The 16,551-nt window shown below is 36.4% G+C and overlaps 2 protein-coding genes across 2 annotated transcripts; one reads left to right on the top strand and one right to left on the bottom strand.

The window, feature by feature from the left end:
* On the top strand, window positions 1-6,459 carry LOC131666156 (mucin-5AC-like). The gene is made up of 12 exons (XM_058938566.1): window positions 1-174; window positions 245-499; window positions 568-753; window positions 834-1,096; window positions 1,169-1,608; window positions 1,693-1,815; window positions 1,878-2,303; window positions 2,372-2,762; window positions 2,836-3,048; window positions 3,127-3,195; window positions 3,280-3,342; window positions 3,419-6,459. Exons 1-12 carry the CDS (start codon window positions 16-18, stop codon window positions 6,015-6,017), a joined length of 5,187 nt encoding a protein of 1,728 aa, XP_058794549.1. The 5' UTR covers window positions 1-15; the 3' UTR covers window positions 6,018-6,459.
* Window positions 6,460-10,156: 3,697 nt separating this feature from the next.
* Window positions 10,157-14,452, bottom strand: LOC131666168 (cuticlin-4). Its single transcript, XM_058938579.1, has 2 exons — window positions 10,512-14,452; window positions 10,157-10,445 (listed from the first exon to the last, which is right to left on the bottom strand). The coding sequence occupies exon 1, from the start codon at window positions 13,888-13,890 to the stop codon at window positions 12,649-12,651; it is 1,242 nt and encodes a 413-aa protein (XP_058794562.1). The 5' UTR covers window positions 13,891-14,452; the 3' UTR covers window positions 10,157-10,445; window positions 10,512-12,648.
* Window positions 14,453-16,551: the final 2,099 nt, after the last annotated feature.

Below are 16,551 nucleotides of genomic sequence, written 5' to 3'. Positions count from 1 at the left end.
AGTCGATTTTCTCCTATGGTCGCTGACGCTCAGAGGAGAAGAAAATTGGTTAAAAATGTCGTCAAATTTCTCAGGCAGAATCACTTTGATGGTTTAGATCTCGATTGGGAGTATCCCGCCTTTAGAGACGGTGGAAAGCCACGGGACAAAGATAATTATGCCAATCTTGTACAGGTATTTGAAATTCAAGATATTACATAATGTAGTTAGTAATTGCAATTCTTATTGCAATACAAATTTATAGGAATTACGAGAAGAATTCGAAAAAGAATCGTCAAAAACTGGTAAACCGAGACTCCTTCTCACAATGGCTGTGCCTGCTGGTATAGAATATATCGACAAGGGTTACGATATTCCACGATTGAATGAATATTTAGATTTTATAAATCTCTTATCATACGATTATCATTCTGCTTATGAACCAGCGGTCAATCATCATTCTCCTCTTTATCCAATTGAAGAAGACAATGAATACAATTATGATAATGAATTGACAATCGTAAGTGCAACCATAAAATACGTGTAAATTTACTATTATTTACACATAATCAGCTATGCTTTTTACAGGATTATACGATTAAACATTTAATTGCAAGTGGTGCATCATCTAATAAAATTGTCGTTGGAATCCCCACATATGGACGAAGTTATACTCTGTTTAATGAAGATGCAACTGCTCTTGGTTCTCCCGCTGATGGTCCTGGTGCTGAAGGCGATGCCACACGTGAAAAAGGATATTTAGCCTATTATGAAGTAAGATATATATTTTTATAAATTTACTTGCTGTACAGATATATTTTATAAATTAATTTAACTACTTATCGATTTGTCAGATTTGTGAGAATATAGAAAAAGAAGAATGGACGATAGAGAAACCTTACCCAAAGGCTATGGGGCCTTATGCCTACAATGATAAACTATGGGTTGGCTATGATGATGAAGATATTGTTCGAGCAAAGGCAAAATATGTTAACGAAAACAATCTTGGCGGCATAATGTTTTGGTCTATCGATAACGACGACTTTCGTGGAAAGTGTCACGGACGGCCCTATCCATTGATTGAAGCTGCTAAGGAAGCTCTTTTTGAAGACAACAGGTAATTATTTGAATACTTTTATATAAAAAACGTAAGTGGAACTGTTCAATATTTTCCTATAATTTAAAGTAGCAATACTAAAGAAAAAGACGAGAAACCAAACGCAATATCTACTAAGAAAAGAAACAGAGTATCCGATACTTTAAAATCAAACTCATCATTTGGTAGTAGCCGAAAATCTAACAATTCTTCGAATCGAAGAAATTCGTTGAGATCTTCAGCTGATAAGCGTTCTAAATCGAGAAGTCGAACGAGTTCTACGTCAACCGAGAAAATATCAAATGATGAACTAATCGACGTTGATGCCGAAGATAATGAAAATGTTGAAACAACTATAAATACGACAACAAAGCCACAAGCACTTACTAATAAAAATCGGTTCAGAACACGTGCAAATGCTGATGCAAGAGGCAGTATCAAAAAGCCGAATATACGGTCGACCACTAAGAGACCGTCTGGGAATAAAAAAGTTACCACTCCAGAACCACCAACTACACCTGATCCCGGTGGTGGTAAGATTTAAATTAAATTAAAACTGTCTTACAGTTTTGTACATATTTTTATAATCTTGTAATATTTTTTTATTATTGTACTAGATTTTAAATGTGAAGAGGAAGGATTTTATCCACACCCACGAGATTGTAAAAAATATTTTTGGTGCCTTGATAGTGGACCAAGTGGTTTAGGAATTGTTGCTAATCAATTTACTTGCCCTTCAGGTACATCATGAATACAATGAAAATTTTTACGTCATGAAAAATTTACTGAATTAATTTTTTAGGGCTCGTGTTCAATAAATTGGCGGACTCTTGCGATTACCCAAGGAATGTCGTATGCCCTAAAGCAAAATCTGCTACGGTTTCAACAACAACTAAACGTACAACTACGGAAAAAGAAGATATAATTGAAGAAGATGAGGAGGATGATGAAGAAATTGAAGAAACAGAAGAGGATGATAGCCAAATTGAGAAAAGTAAAGAAGAGGACGAAAAATTAAAAAAATCCCGAGTTACAACAACTACCACTACCACAGCTCGATCCCTGCTTTATAAAATAATCAGCAGAAGTCGACCAACAACTACTTCGACGACAACTACTTCTACTCCCTCTACAATATCCAGTTCCGCTCGATCGACAGATGATTTCACAGATGAAGAACAGGATCCAAAAGTGATAAAAGAGCTTATTGACCTCATTAAAAAAGCCGGTGAGTTTTATACTAAGATAGGAAGTTTGCTTTGTTAGAACATTGATTAGATTCAATATAATTTTCAGGAGGTATAGAGCAGTTGGAAAAACAATTAGCTTTGCAAGAAAAAAATTCTGGAATAAATCAAGAAAATGGGTCAGTGACTCCAGCCACGATCAGTAAAAGTTTGTACGAAAGAGTTTTAAATCGACAGTCGAGTAGAAGTAATCTTTATGGATTACCGTCGTCAAGATTATCAATTAGTAGTAGAAAAACCGCTAATATCGAGGATGATGACGTTGATGAAGACGATGAGGAAGAAGAAATAGAAGAAAAAGTAATAAATAGATCAACCTCAAGATCTAAGTTTGTAAATGGGCCCGGAAGATCACAATTTGAAGGATTAGAGGATGTCCCGGAAGTCAAAGGTTTAAGACGATCCAACAAGCCAAAATATGTTACCATTGAACGTCATAGGTATTGTGAAATTGAAAAATTTGGTTATTTATATTTTTTAGCTTAATTAATTCTGATAAATATTTATTTTTAGTTCGTCAACAACTTCTACAAAAATTGATGATGAATCGTTTGAAGACGATGATGAAACAGACGATGAAGAAAATAGTGATAATACTGATGTAGCTTCATCAGAAGAAAAATCAATACAGAATGTACCCGAAGAAAAACCTTCATCGACTCATCGATCTACTCCGGGCTATGTAAATATTCGGCGAACAAGGCCGACATCAACTGAGTCTGTAAAGTAATAATCTATTGATAAAAATCATAATAATAAATATTAGTATTCAAAATTAATATAAAATTAATTTTTTTATAACAGTGACGATATTAAAGAATTAGATACGACTACCAAGAGTCAATCAACTCATTCGTTTAGGCGAAGCTCAAGGTAATTTATTTGACAAAGAATTTATTATGTATACGTGGCTATTTAGAATTATTAACAAAGCTAATTATTGATAAATATTTTAAGTTCTAAAGAGAGTACTCCGAAAAATGCAAAAACTGAAGAAGATGCGACAACGCCGAAATCAAGGTACATCATTGAATGTAAATTTCATGTCATTTATTATTTTCAAATTTATACTAATGTGAACGATAATGTGTTTTAGATACGTCAGTGCAAATCGTTTTCGAAGTACAACAAGTGCGCCTGTTAAGGAATTTGAACAAACTAGCAGTGAACACACTCCAACAACTTTAAGTTCTTCTTCACAAAAACTTATTGATGATTTTGTGACGGAGGGAAAGACTATTACAATTGTAGGAGAATCTGGTAAAATAAGTATAATTCCCTTCACGACAGAAACTCCTTCAACGGCTCGTTTATATTCAGAAGAATTATCGCCAACAATGAAATTAACAACACCTTTTTTCGACGAAAAAGTCATCACTACTACAATGCCTTACGCCACAAAACGCATTTATGAAACAACGCTCGCACCTAATACTAATATTATAGATAACAGCGTGACCGAACCTTTGATGACTGTTATTCCAACGGAATCAAGCACACGGGAAACTATAGCAGCAGTATCGCAGCCACGACCTTTTGGATTCCCTCGAAGAACTAGACCAACTTCACCCACAACAACAGTAACAGAAGCTACTCGCAGTACGTTGAGAGGATATGAATCTACGACAAGATCTAAGGTGAGTACACGCTCCAAAAATGTTGCACGGACTACAACAAAAGCACCTAAAACACGCACAAGAACGCGCCCGCGAAATCCGGAAAAATTGACAAGCACAGTTGATGATGAGACCGCAAACCTTAAAGGTGAAGATCTGCAAAACGATTCTGAATTACAGGAAAAACAAAAAGATAGTGCAGCGGTAAGTAGGTCCAAAACAAGAAATCGAGGTTCTAGTCGATACAAACTGCAAGATATAAATTCACGGAATTTAAGCTCTAGAAGACCTTTAAATGAACAAGAGCAGATAATACCTGCTAATACACCTAGTAGAAAGTATCGAAGACCATTTAGAGTAACAACAGCTGCTAGTGATTTAGAGGAAACGCTAGTTTTAAAAACAACTTCAGAACAACCAATAAGACAAAAAAATTTTTATAGAAGATCAAGAACTCGATTAGATCAGCAAACAGCTGATAGCTTTGACAGCAAAGCTCAAGCTATAAGAAACGTTAATTTGATAAGACAACCAACATCCAATACTCGAAGACCAACAACTATCACCGAGTACAGTTTTGATAGAACTATTGCTAATACAAAACCTGTGGAAGATGCAACTTCTCGGAATACTCGTTTTATAATAGAGGTAACAGAACCTATTCCGAGTGAAACAACAACGAACCATGTAGAAGATGAAACATTTAACTCTTTAGAGTCTTCACTACAAACAACTGTACCTCCATATTTATGGAATACTCATGAACCTACTGTTCCGAATTTAGAAGACTTCATTCGAACTACAATACCAACTAGTTTCATAAAAACCATACAACCAAAAACGACAACGTCGGCAGATATGACCAATGGAGCTACACTTTCAACACTACAGCAACGCACAAGAAAAGTTTTATTGAGAAAACGGCCGTCTACTACACCAAATTCTATCGAAGAATCCCAAAACGACACGGACTTCCGGCGAAGCAAAGGTATAAGACGACTTCGACCTCTTGATGAACAGAAACAAAAAGTAACAACAACTTCTAGGAGAGGTAGCTTCAGATTTATTACTAAGTCAATAGATGACACTACTTCAAAACCTTCAGAAAATACTTACAGCAAAATCAATACGGTAAGGCCACGATCAAGATATTCTATTCGCCGAACATTATCACCTGATGTGGATACAACTATCTCTACTACTAGACCGGATACACCTGATGAAATTTTTAACAAAAGAAAATATCTTTTTGAACGCTATCGGCCAGCTTCAGCTGCACCCACAAATTTTACAAATGAAGATATTAAATCGAATGAAACAAGCACAGAACAATCTTACCTAGTAACAGAGCCGTTTGAAACTTCATTATCATTTAACACACCAGAAAGTATTTTACTTCAGAATCGATCAAAAGTTTTACATTTAGAAGAAACAAAAGAAACGAACGAGGGAATTACAGAAAGAGTACCGTCTTCTGCCAATCCAAAGTCAAGGGCAAGATTTCGAATTAAGGCTGATGAAAAGAAAGAATTTGAAAATTTTGTAACCAGAACTAAAATTACTCCTCGTTATTCATCTAGAATTACTACAACAACAACAGAAAGTAGTGTTCATGAAACGTTAATACCTACAAAAAAATTCGATTACTTTGCTGATGCAGTTAAAAGAGCACATCAATTACATCGTACCACAGCCAAAGTAAAAAATGACAATTCAATACCTGCATCAACTTCAAAACCAGTAGTTACAAGACTTGTTACGTCAATTGTAGAATCAGCAACGACAGAGAGACAGAAAATTTCAATTAAAAAGAAGTATTCGTCACTAACGTCAACAACTTACATTCCGAAAATTACAACACCATTACCTCGTTTATTTTTACGAAGGCCAAATGGAATTCATAAAGATGAAAGTTTAAACGAAATACCTCGCGGATTATCAACAGAGCGAAGTGTTGAATGGTCAACTTTACCAATTGAGAGTGAATTCAGCGAAAGAAAATTTACGACAGAGTCTGGGGAAGAATCATCATCAACAATAGAAATTGAATCAGTCTTTAGCAATTTGATTGGCCATTAACCACACACTTTGTTATTAAATTATTTGTTGACAAACTCTATTGCTGTAACTCAGCTATTCCATCTTTACGATTGCCTACAGTACACTTGAAATTTCATTTTCAAATACTACTCTATCCTCTGGCTTAATAGTATTTACTTCGCTACTCTGCCTCTGTCTCTCTTCTTCTTACTTATTCCATGGACAGTCTTGAATATATAGAAAACAGAAGGAATGCATTATCTATTCTGATTTCTAGGTTTTAGATGAGCTGAAACTTCATCATCCTGTCTCCAAGGATTTTACCGTTCATAAAATTATAAGTGATTTTATGACTGAACGTCCAAAGAAAGACAATAATTTTAATAATAGTTTTTATACACCAGAAAGTAGTCCAAAAAGTCTTTTGTTTACTCCATTGATGACTCCTTCGAATCAAAATGATACTGAAAGAGTTATAAAAGTGCCAGTAAGGTTTGTAGATGGTCCGGATAACGAATTATTCTTTTTGCAAATTCCTGAAAAAAAATTAAGCATGACTGGATTCGGTTCTGTTTTGAAAATTGAAGTTTTGAAAAACGATGATTATAATATATCTAATGTAACTATTTTAAAAACTGAAGATAATCATGTAGCAGAACGTGATATTTTGCCAAAAATATCCAGTCAGAGAACAAACTTACAGACTGTCGATAATTTAAAAGAGAATTTCAATACAGATAGTAAAATTTATAAAATAAATGTACAGAGAAACAATGATCCAACGTCCAATTTTGAATCTGCTTTGAAAATACTAAATTCTGTAAATAGCGAACCAAAAACTAATCAGAATGTATTTGGAAATTTTGATTTGAAAACGATTCAAAGTGCCATTATGAATTCTCAAAATTCTTTAGTCAAAGACAAAAAGCCATTTATCGGAAGTGATAAGAACAAAGTTCATAGACAGCGGATTTTAATATATCGAGGTTCAACCAAGCACCAATCAACAGAGAGTTCTTCACAAGGAAGATGGTTAATGAAAAAGGTCATCCGCAAAAGAATCAGGCGCACGGAATCAAAAACTGACAATGACTTAGAGACTAGTGCTTCGGTACCTGAAGCTGTTATTGTCAATGATCCTCGAGAGGTCAGTTTTGAATGAACAAAGATTCTTAGAGCAACAAAAGCAAGCCACGAAAATAACAACGAGTGCCTTCGCTAAAATAACCACTACCTCGATCATGCGATTCCTTATTTTCATATCAAATCTGATACACTGCTTTTTAAAAATATGTGTCAATATTGAATTACTCAACTACCTTTCTTTTGACAAATTAATTTATTTTCCTTTATGACACTTTTAAAACTATAGTTATTTTTATATGCATCATTTTACTACTTGACTCTTTCATTTTAACATTGTAACTGTTTTCCGAAATAAATTATGTGGATGTATCTACATGTAATAGTCGATCTTTATTCAAAAAAGTTAGTTGAGGAAAAAACTTGTACATTTTATAAGTGAGATTAAATTTAGTGTGTGCTTTAACCGCATTAGTTATAAATTTGAAAATTGTTATTCTAGTGATAACAGCAATACACGTCACTGAATGTTCAACATTACTTCACTTTTTAAGCACATGTTATAATTGCACCAAGTATTAAAATGTTGTTTATTTTCAAAAACATAGACATCCTGCACAGTATTTAGTAAGCTCATTTTTTTAGTAATAACGTAACAATCAAAACAGGTTAACCCCTCGAGGAATCCAGGATTAAACATATTCCGAAGACCAGGAGACGCTCTGCTATCCCGAGGCTCATATTCAAGCGTGTCAACCGCGACGTTACCGTCTACGAAGAAAATCTATCCTCTGCATTTCGGTGTAGATACCCGCGTGGTGGGAATAACGGCTGATCAGAGTGGAATTCCACAAAATTTGGAACTTATATTAGCCGATCCACCAGCATCGATTTTGGCGTCTAATTCGGGTACAGAGCCCTCGGCTACGATATTTATAATAATGTGATTGAATCTGTCTTAATAAGGGGTTACGACTGTGTTTGTGGAAATTGCGTAAATTTGACCATTATCAAATATACTACTATTTCTACATATGACGGTTCATTTCTTACGGTTTCTTATACTATCCAGTGCCTTGCTATGAATTACGAACTATATAAGCATAAGAAACTAACTCATTTGCCAAATCATTGCCATACATCATCATTCGACTACGAAATGGTTTTGGTTCTTTTCACAAATCATCCTACACTTTTCACATTTTCTCGCGTTGAATTCGACTTTGTCTGCAATCCAATTGACACATATTTGTCTGGCTAATGCATCATTTACCATTTTAAACATATTATTATTTAAGGTGTATGGATTTTTTTTATCATTAATGTCTATCCATCGCGTTTTCTCTATGTATTACTCTTACAAAAACTACGCTGCATTGTATATAAGTGAGGAAAAAGCTTTAATACGCTATATGCTATAAACGTCAGCTTAAATGTGTGGTGCGAAATTATCCATTCTTTTCTGCCTTAATAATGCATAAAATGTGGCTAATATATGTTGCAGCGTGCAATCATTGTAAATTATTATTTAATTAATATTTGAACCAATTACCACAATAGGTGAACCAGCCGTCATCAAGCCCAACTTCAGACGCAAGATCAGTACGACAATATCTCCACAACTAGCAGAAGTCTCTACAGGTACCACTTCAAGTAGGGTAATTTCTTCCGATAGACGTCGCAAAGGTCCTAGGTATGATTCTGATAAAGTCGCATCAGATACTTCTTATCAGATTCAGCCTCGGCCATTAAAACCTGCAGTTACTGATTATGACTATTACGAGGATGTAGAAGAACGATTTGTTGGTGGATCTGATGGAAAACTTGTTATCACTAGTAGAGGTTTCGTAAAGTGTCTTGATCAAGGGAATTTTCCTCACCCGGATTCTTGTAAAAAATTCATTTCGTGCGCAAAAATGGTAAATGGCATTATTATAGGAACCGAATACACGTGTCCAGACAAATTATCATTTGATCCGATTGGTGGAATTTGTAATTGGTCTGCTGGCATTGGATGTGAATAATCTATGAGGCTATTTATGAGTTTACTATTTCAATATAAACAAAATATTTTTGGCATTATTTTGGCTTAGAAATCGTAGTGCTTCAGACAATAAATATAAAATTAAATTAGTTTTTTCAAAGTTTCGCTACTTTATAATTTCCAGTGATTATTGAACTTTTTCTAATAAAATGAAAAGTATCTGTTTATGAATTGATTGTAAAAATATGCAGGCATTATAGGTTAACGGTAGTTTTAATTTTTTTGTATGTTAATAAACGTACACAAATTTTAAACACAGCTAAAATATAGATGTAGTAAATTAAACTTCATGAATATCGCGACATGAAATAAAGTTTCTAATGTATACACCTTACTTCAATTCTTGTAAATATATTTAGTTAAACATAATATCTCGCAGTCATATGTAAATAAGTTAGCTTATAGTAGAAAATAGATTACAATAAAATTGTATCACATTCAGAATAATTTATATATTCTAATAATACTTTAATTTATCCATTCTTTATTACATATTTTATCAATATTAAATAAAGAATATTGGACTTTTTACAGTACAAATGTTCTAAAGTTTATTTACCTTTAAAAACCCTGCATCACTAAGCTTCTACATACTAAATGTAAAACTAAATAAGATTATATAAAAAAGTCGACTTCAATATTGTGTAATTGCTCGTTAAGTTATGCTTCAATCAAGTTGGTAATGCGCGAATATAGGTAAATATGAAAATCCAGATTGAATACGAAACCCCTTTCTTTTTGAAGTCGAAAAAAAAGACAGTTACTCATTTTTAAATAAAAAATAAATTATTTTTTTCAAAGATTAACATTTTTAAGTGAAAAGTTTTAAAAACACTCCCGTATGGTTGGATTTATTACCATGTTTTTTTTTTGTAATATTTCAACTTATAAATATTTTCTTGGATATATTTATTTCTATGTAAGATATATTTGATTGCCAACTCATTTAAAGAAAGACTTTTCGTTATGAGGGTCAAAAGATAGAAATTGGACAAAAAGGAAAATAGGAATCGTGTATTTGAGGGTAATACAAACATTAAAAATACCCTTATATACGTTTATTTCACCAAATAGAACGAAGTATATTAATACAGAGTTCCGAGTGTAAAGTGAGCCTACTTAATTGCACACGCAAAACCCTCACACCACGCATGATATAATTTCAATAAAAATGGGATATCATGTACTGTTCTTGCATACTTTCTCGTTTTCTTTTATCGCACTCACTCAGAACCTTCATGTCGGCAAGGGAGGCAGCAAGACTGGATTCTGGCGCTGAATTCTTGCATAATGAAGAAGAAAGTTTCTTTTTATGTATTACCTTCCATTTTCGAATATTACTGTAAAAATATTTGCGAGATGCAAAACTATTGATAAAGTTTACATGCTGTTCATTCCATTCTCACCTAAGTCGTTGAGCTTGTATGGCTTTTGTTATCTTCGATTAGTTTCAAAAAACCATGATATAAAGTGAGAAAGCATGTAAATTAATTTATATTCTTTCTCAATTCAACTGGAAATGCTGCAACATAGACTTCACAAAAATATCTGCTGTTCATGTTTTGGCGAGTTATAAAACAAAAGCTATTGTAACAAACTTTGTAGACCATGGTACTAGTTATAACTATAGTCAAAATAATAATAGAAAATTTTGACTGGTATTAGAGTCGTGAAACCGTTAATTATGTTCATCGACTTATCTACGATGTAATTCACTCAAGGACCTGGATACGTATGTTTTCTAGAGGCAGAAGTATTCTCGACTGCTCTTGCGAAAAAGAATATTTTCAGCAGTAAACTGATGCACGTGATGAGGTAAGATTTCTTTTTACAAATTTTTCGTCAGACAGGTATGAGCAAGTTTCATCGATCTCGATAAAACGGAAAGTTCGAACAAAAAAAGCATTTAAGGACATTCGAAATATTAAAAATATATTTTCTTTTTTTGCAAGTTTCGCAAATACCGTGGTCTCGTAAATATCAAATAAATGGTCGGTTAATTCAGACTGGCTCCGATGTTCTTTCAGCTGGTTTTAATCCGCACGGAATATATGAAGATCTAATGATTGCTATCTGTTACTCGCATCCGTACATAGCCTCTAATCTAGTTATGTGATGTATGTGTATTTGCTAGTATATGTGTGAGTATGTACGTATAGGTATTTCATATCTTTAATTCTAATCTCATTTTCATACAGCATACAAACATGAAGGGGATAAATAAATACAAAACAGTGTAAAATTTCTTTCAATGCATAGTATAAAAAAACTTATATTAAATGTGTTTAAGCGTCTGATATGTTGTATGAGCGTAGATGACATAAAAATTTCTTTTTGTTTTTAACCCTTTGCGACACACATTTTTTTTCTAAAAAATCGTCATTTTGGTGCACTTTTCAGCCATTTTTTGAAAAAATGGCGACTAAAAATCGATAATTTGATATAGTTATACATTTATTAACATATTAGAAGGATAAAATATTAAAAATCCCCGTGAGCAACGATTTATTAGAGCCCTTCATACATGCCGCAAAGGGTTAAATTATAGTGTTACAGATATTTCGAGGTAGACAAATGCCAATTACAACATTTCAAAAAATCATTTGTAATTCGTTTACAGTAAAATCTGAATCAGTGTACGATAAATGTAAAATGAAAAAAATTAATAATATTATTGCGTAGTGAGGGTTAAGGAGTCCCACTTCATAGGCCATCGTTATTTATGAATGCCCCATCGCGGGCTGATCGAAATTTTTACGAGGAAAATTACCTCATGAAAAATTAACCATCGACAGATATTCATCCGTGTCATTAAGTCCAAATAAAATTATTTTACAAATTAAATAGTTTATTTATAAAATAAAATAATTTAACTTACCACCTTCCTGGCCGTTTAGGTATTTAGCAAATTTAAAATTATTTAGAGGATACAAAATCAGTCAACCATTCTATATGAATATGAGTAAGTCTGTGTAAGGAAGTGAAAGTGAAATTGAAAATGAACGATGAGATGAAAGATAGATAATTGTTATAAAATCAATTGTATCGATGCGAAACGTATTCAAAGCTATAAGAGTAGCTCGAGTTGGCATTTTATTAGTTCTGTCAGGCATTAGATCACTTTTCAAGTGGTCAATGTCAAAAGAAGTAATGAAATGCAAATAGAAATATTTGTCTACACGTCCAACTGTTTCAGATATCCTGTGTAAGACAACAAGCACATATCTTTGAAATGCTGATTGTCCTAATTAGTTTTCTTATACAGTTGGTCCTTAGTCTTCCAGTTGTGCTATTCGTCATAAAAACGTTTATTCGTGTTTTAGTTAGAAGCTGTCGTCGATGAATTATTTCTGTGTTAGTCAGTGTGTAGAGAAAAGTTGGAATATTACGAAGCAAAGACACTGAAAAGAAAATAAGTAAATAAAGCACGGCGACGGCTGATTACAAAAATAGCACACGGAAAAGAAATGAATAAAATACACCTTGGCGTTCGTTCGTTCGCCGTATAATACGAGTATAATCAGCGCCTGTTAGAGAATCGATTTAGCTGCTGTGGCTGTAGGCAGTATTGGTGTAAGGACCACTGTAGATCGAAGAACCTGAAGTGGAGATACTCTTATGTCGTCTTCTGCCTAATAAGATTAGGATTGCTCCAATAATCGCCAGTAGCAAAAAGAGACTGGCTATCGCTATGCCAATTGCGAAGCTCCTTTGAGACATGCAAATGGCATTCGTATCGTCGAAAGCTTTTTCTTTCGAAACGTCGTAATAATCGGGTTTTGGGACAACGTCCGCGTCATTGACATAAAAACCACTGTAGACTTCAATGGTGGCAGGTACGCCAGTCTCCGAATTAGCATTACTCGCGTCTTTCGTGTCCCTGCGTCTTCGAGCTATTTCGTTGCACAATGGAGGCGTGTCGGAGCAGCCACCTGTGTTCTGAGAGCACAGGCTTACGTTACATTGGTAATAGACGCTCTGAGTGTACGGGAACTTGTGCGCTTGAAATTGAACCTTAGCTTCGGTCTTGTCTTCGCTGTAACTGAATTGTCCCATGATTTCGTTGTCGACCGGGCATCCTTCGTGGTTAATCAAACGCTGCTCGCCCCATCCAATGCCATCGCGAACCAGGCAGTCGGTTATCCGGAGGCCGAATTCCTTTTGTTTCTCGATACTGATGACGAGTGTAAGGAGGTCGCCGATCTTGACATTTTCCGCAATATGATGCGCCGACGGCTCGCCGCTATAGATTTTCATTGAGCAGCTTGGCACCGGAGCGACCGATTGCAACGGCAATGATTGCAGCATAGCCATTTGCGTCTGATCGTTGGACACGACTTTGTCTCGAGTTTGATAACGGCACCGCACGTGGAAGCCTCTGCCTTGGTTCGTAACTAACTTCAAATGCGGCTGCACCACTATCGTGTTGTAGTACTCGATTCCACCGTCTTCCAGTTCCGTAGGCATGGTGTTGCAGGACCTCAGCGGCAAGTTGTACGTAATTGGACTGTCTTGGCTCTGATACTCGTGCAGGCACGAGCTATTTTTCGACAAGCCTCGGGGATACACCAGTCCGTGGAATTTTGAATTCCCTTCCGTGAATACGTGCACGATGATCGCTTCACTCGCACACTCGATTTGAACGGTATTTGCTATAGTCAGTCCCGTCGTAGCTTGCAGAGGTGGTATTTGCGCTGCCTGTACGGCACTGCACAGCATTTTCACCAAGGACACGATCGTCAGCACAGTACGCGTCCGCCAATTCATGGCTATGCAATTCCTCATCTTTAACGAGTAAAGCTGATTTCTTGCGGAACCGGCTTTGTTATACTTGCTGGTCGAAGGCGCGTTGCCACAGCGAATGCCGAAAAAGGAGATGCGAATCTACGTGGCTGTCAGATTACGCAAGGACGAGATACCGAGAGAAGGGGAACCGCGTACAAACCCGCGTAAAAATTACGACATCCAAGTGCACGCGTCTACGTGTGTTTCCCTGCAGAAAAGCAAGGTTCAACCGAGTACAGGGCAAGCGGCACCTGGTTTTCAAGACTGCAATTTGCCGTACGTACGCGAAGGCGCTTCAGGTGGGAGCGAAACCTATGCCTGACTACATACGCACACACACGCCCCAACTCTTTCTCTCACGCTTTCTCAGCTCGCTCGCTCACGCAGCACCTTGGAGACGACCAGGGAGGTAGTAAGCTGGACCGTCTGGACGTTAATGCTCCGACCAACGGACGATTCACTTGCGATGGCAAACTTCTCATCAGCTTCAACGGATACCAATTTTCAAGGGCACTCGCGAGCTCGAGAAGCGCACCAAGTGAAAGACGAAGCTTACGCGATGGCCCAGTTAACGGGACTGGCAACTGGCATACGCTGTGCACTGGCCCAAGTAGTGGCGCTGCGCGCATGCGCTGGTCTGTTCACCTCGAGATCGACGGGTACGGCAGGACTGCCAGGTAAAAGGCAATTCTGGGTGTTTCAATGTCATCGCATCATTTTGCTCAAGTGTATGATGTTATCCATAAAATGGGCAATAAATTTGTACACGATATTATCGGCACAGCGGTGGATAAATAAAATAAAATTTCTATCTCCTTACAATTTTTCGTCTTTTTCAACAATTATACTTCAGCGAAACACTAGAATTATCAGTTTTCTAAGCGTACATAGATAAAATCAAATTAAATATAAAGCTTGACAGAGTTATTATTGACTGATACTTTACCTTTAGTTAGTTAAATATCTAGCGACGGTAAGTTCCAATTGATGGAAACGCGCCAGGCGGCCGGCGAGTACGTAAAGAGTGTCCATGATCGGTAACATAGAAGCCCTGAAATATCTGTAGCTATAAGGACGATAATACCGCCGTTATTAGACAGTGTATAAAAGTTCCGCAAGAGGCACACTTAGTTTCGATCCTGGAGCGAGAAGCGAGAGGGCGGTTTGAGCCTTGTGCGGGCGTTTGCGCGGGAGCGAAGAGCGAGGTGAAATCGCTTCTTCTCGCGTGTACGTAAAGATAAGATTCGAAGTGCGCTCGCTTTGCCGATCGCGCGGAGTAGTGAAAAATAGCATCCTATATCGTAGTCGCGATCACGAATATACATTTTCTTTTCTCTAACGCTTATTCACACCATTATCAATTGGAAATTTGTGAAAACTTAATTTTTTTCCTCTTTCGAAGCGTCGTGCACCGTCGCGTTGCTCAGCTTTTTCTACGTGAAAGTCATCGATAAAATTGAACTGGCCGGCATTAGGCAATGAGAAGCCAGCGAGAGAAACAAGATGGTCGTTGACGCTTGAAAAATGTATTTGAATAGCAATATCAAGTCGTAATACTAAGCATTATCCGAAGGAAATCCGGATTTACTTAAAACAGCGACATGCAATAATTTAGTGATGTCTTTATTGCTCTAAGTATTACTGGATTACTTATTGACTTAAGAAGTAATTTAAAAAATAGGATGTTTAATATAAACTGTGTATGGTTCACTGATTAAGATGCAATATCGTTATATATTTTGAAAGAATTTTAAAGCCATGTAAGAATAATGATACTGGGAAAGAAGTGGCTAAATTTATGATCCAAAATAAAATGGCAGACGTTACATCTTCACCCTATCAAGTTCGTTATACTGCCGGAACGTAATAAAGCGGTTTGATTCTCGTCGTCGGTCCGAACGTATAGCTACCGTCAGATTTAGCACGTCTTCAAAACTCGTTCAGCGCGCGATAATCGAGGCACGCACATTAAAAAAAGCAAGAGACGCGCACACGATCGAATCTCACTTTCGTTTTCTTAGCGGCGCATAAATTCGCAAGCGTGTTCTTAATTACCCACTGCGTCGCGGCGCAAGCCCCACACTTTTTTCCCCCCTCTCGCGGCGAGCGCAGCATAGTAGTCTCACTCTGTCGCTCGTTAACTGTGTATCAATTATCGGCGCGCGGCGAGAAGATGATAGGCTCGGCGCGAACGCTTTATCATCGTTTACTGCAAATGAAAGCCAGCCCGAGTGCAGGATACGTTCCGCCTAAAACGCGGCGGATCGCGCGCCCTTCTCAAAAATATATGACCAGCCGGCTGCGAAAAGCGTATTTCAAAATCTCGTTTCGCGAGATGTGCGAATATTAACCGGCTAAACGGGGCGTTTCTGTACGTTCATGCTACCGATTTTCTACTTTTTACTCTACCTTTTTAAGGATGTGTCCTGTGGCAGATTGAGTTTTGCGGCTTCTGCCGAGCGTCCAAGACAATTTGAAGGATGTATACCCAGTGTATCTTCTCGTTTGCTTCGTGGAAGCATTTAATATGGCAATTACTTCTTTAACTTTGATGCTGAAGTCAAAATGGCAATTTTCTCTTGCATTTTTACTCTTCAAGTGATTACGAGTCGTGGAGCTACTAGTTAATCAGAAGATTCAAGGGAGATTGCTTTTCATAAA

The sequence above is a fragment of the Phymastichus coffea genome, unplaced genomic scaffold, assembly GCF_024137745.1.
Source record: "Phymastichus coffea isolate CEN01 unplaced genomic scaffold, Cenicafe_Pcof_1.1 PCOF00057, whole genome shotgun sequence".
Classification (NCBI taxonomy): Eukaryota; Metazoa; Arthropoda; class Insecta; order Hymenoptera; family Eulophidae; genus Phymastichus; species Phymastichus coffea.
The sequence above is the reverse complement of the archived record's forward strand: the minus strand, read 5'-3'. Positions and strand labels throughout refer to the sequence as shown.

What these genes read in the sequence shown, in the direction of transcription:
- LOC131666156 (XM_058938566.1), top strand. Translation starts at nt 16, where the DNA reads ATGGTCGCTGACGCTCAGAGGAGAAGAAAATTGGTTAAAAATGTCGTC. An exon ending in TCAATTTACTTGCCCTTCAG is followed by an intron (nt 1,816 to 1,877) that starts GTACATCATGAA and finishes TTAATTTTTTAG; the next exon opens with GGCTCGTGTTCAATAAATTG. An exon ending in GTTACCATTGAACGTCATAG is followed by an intron (nt 2,763 to 2,835) that starts GTATTGTGAAAT and finishes ATTTATTTTTAG; the next exon opens with TTCGTCAACAACTTCTACAA.
- LOC131666168 (XM_058938579.1), bottom strand. Translation starts at nt 13,890, where the DNA reads ATGAGGAATTGCATAGCCATGAATTGGCGGACGCGTACTGTGCTGACG.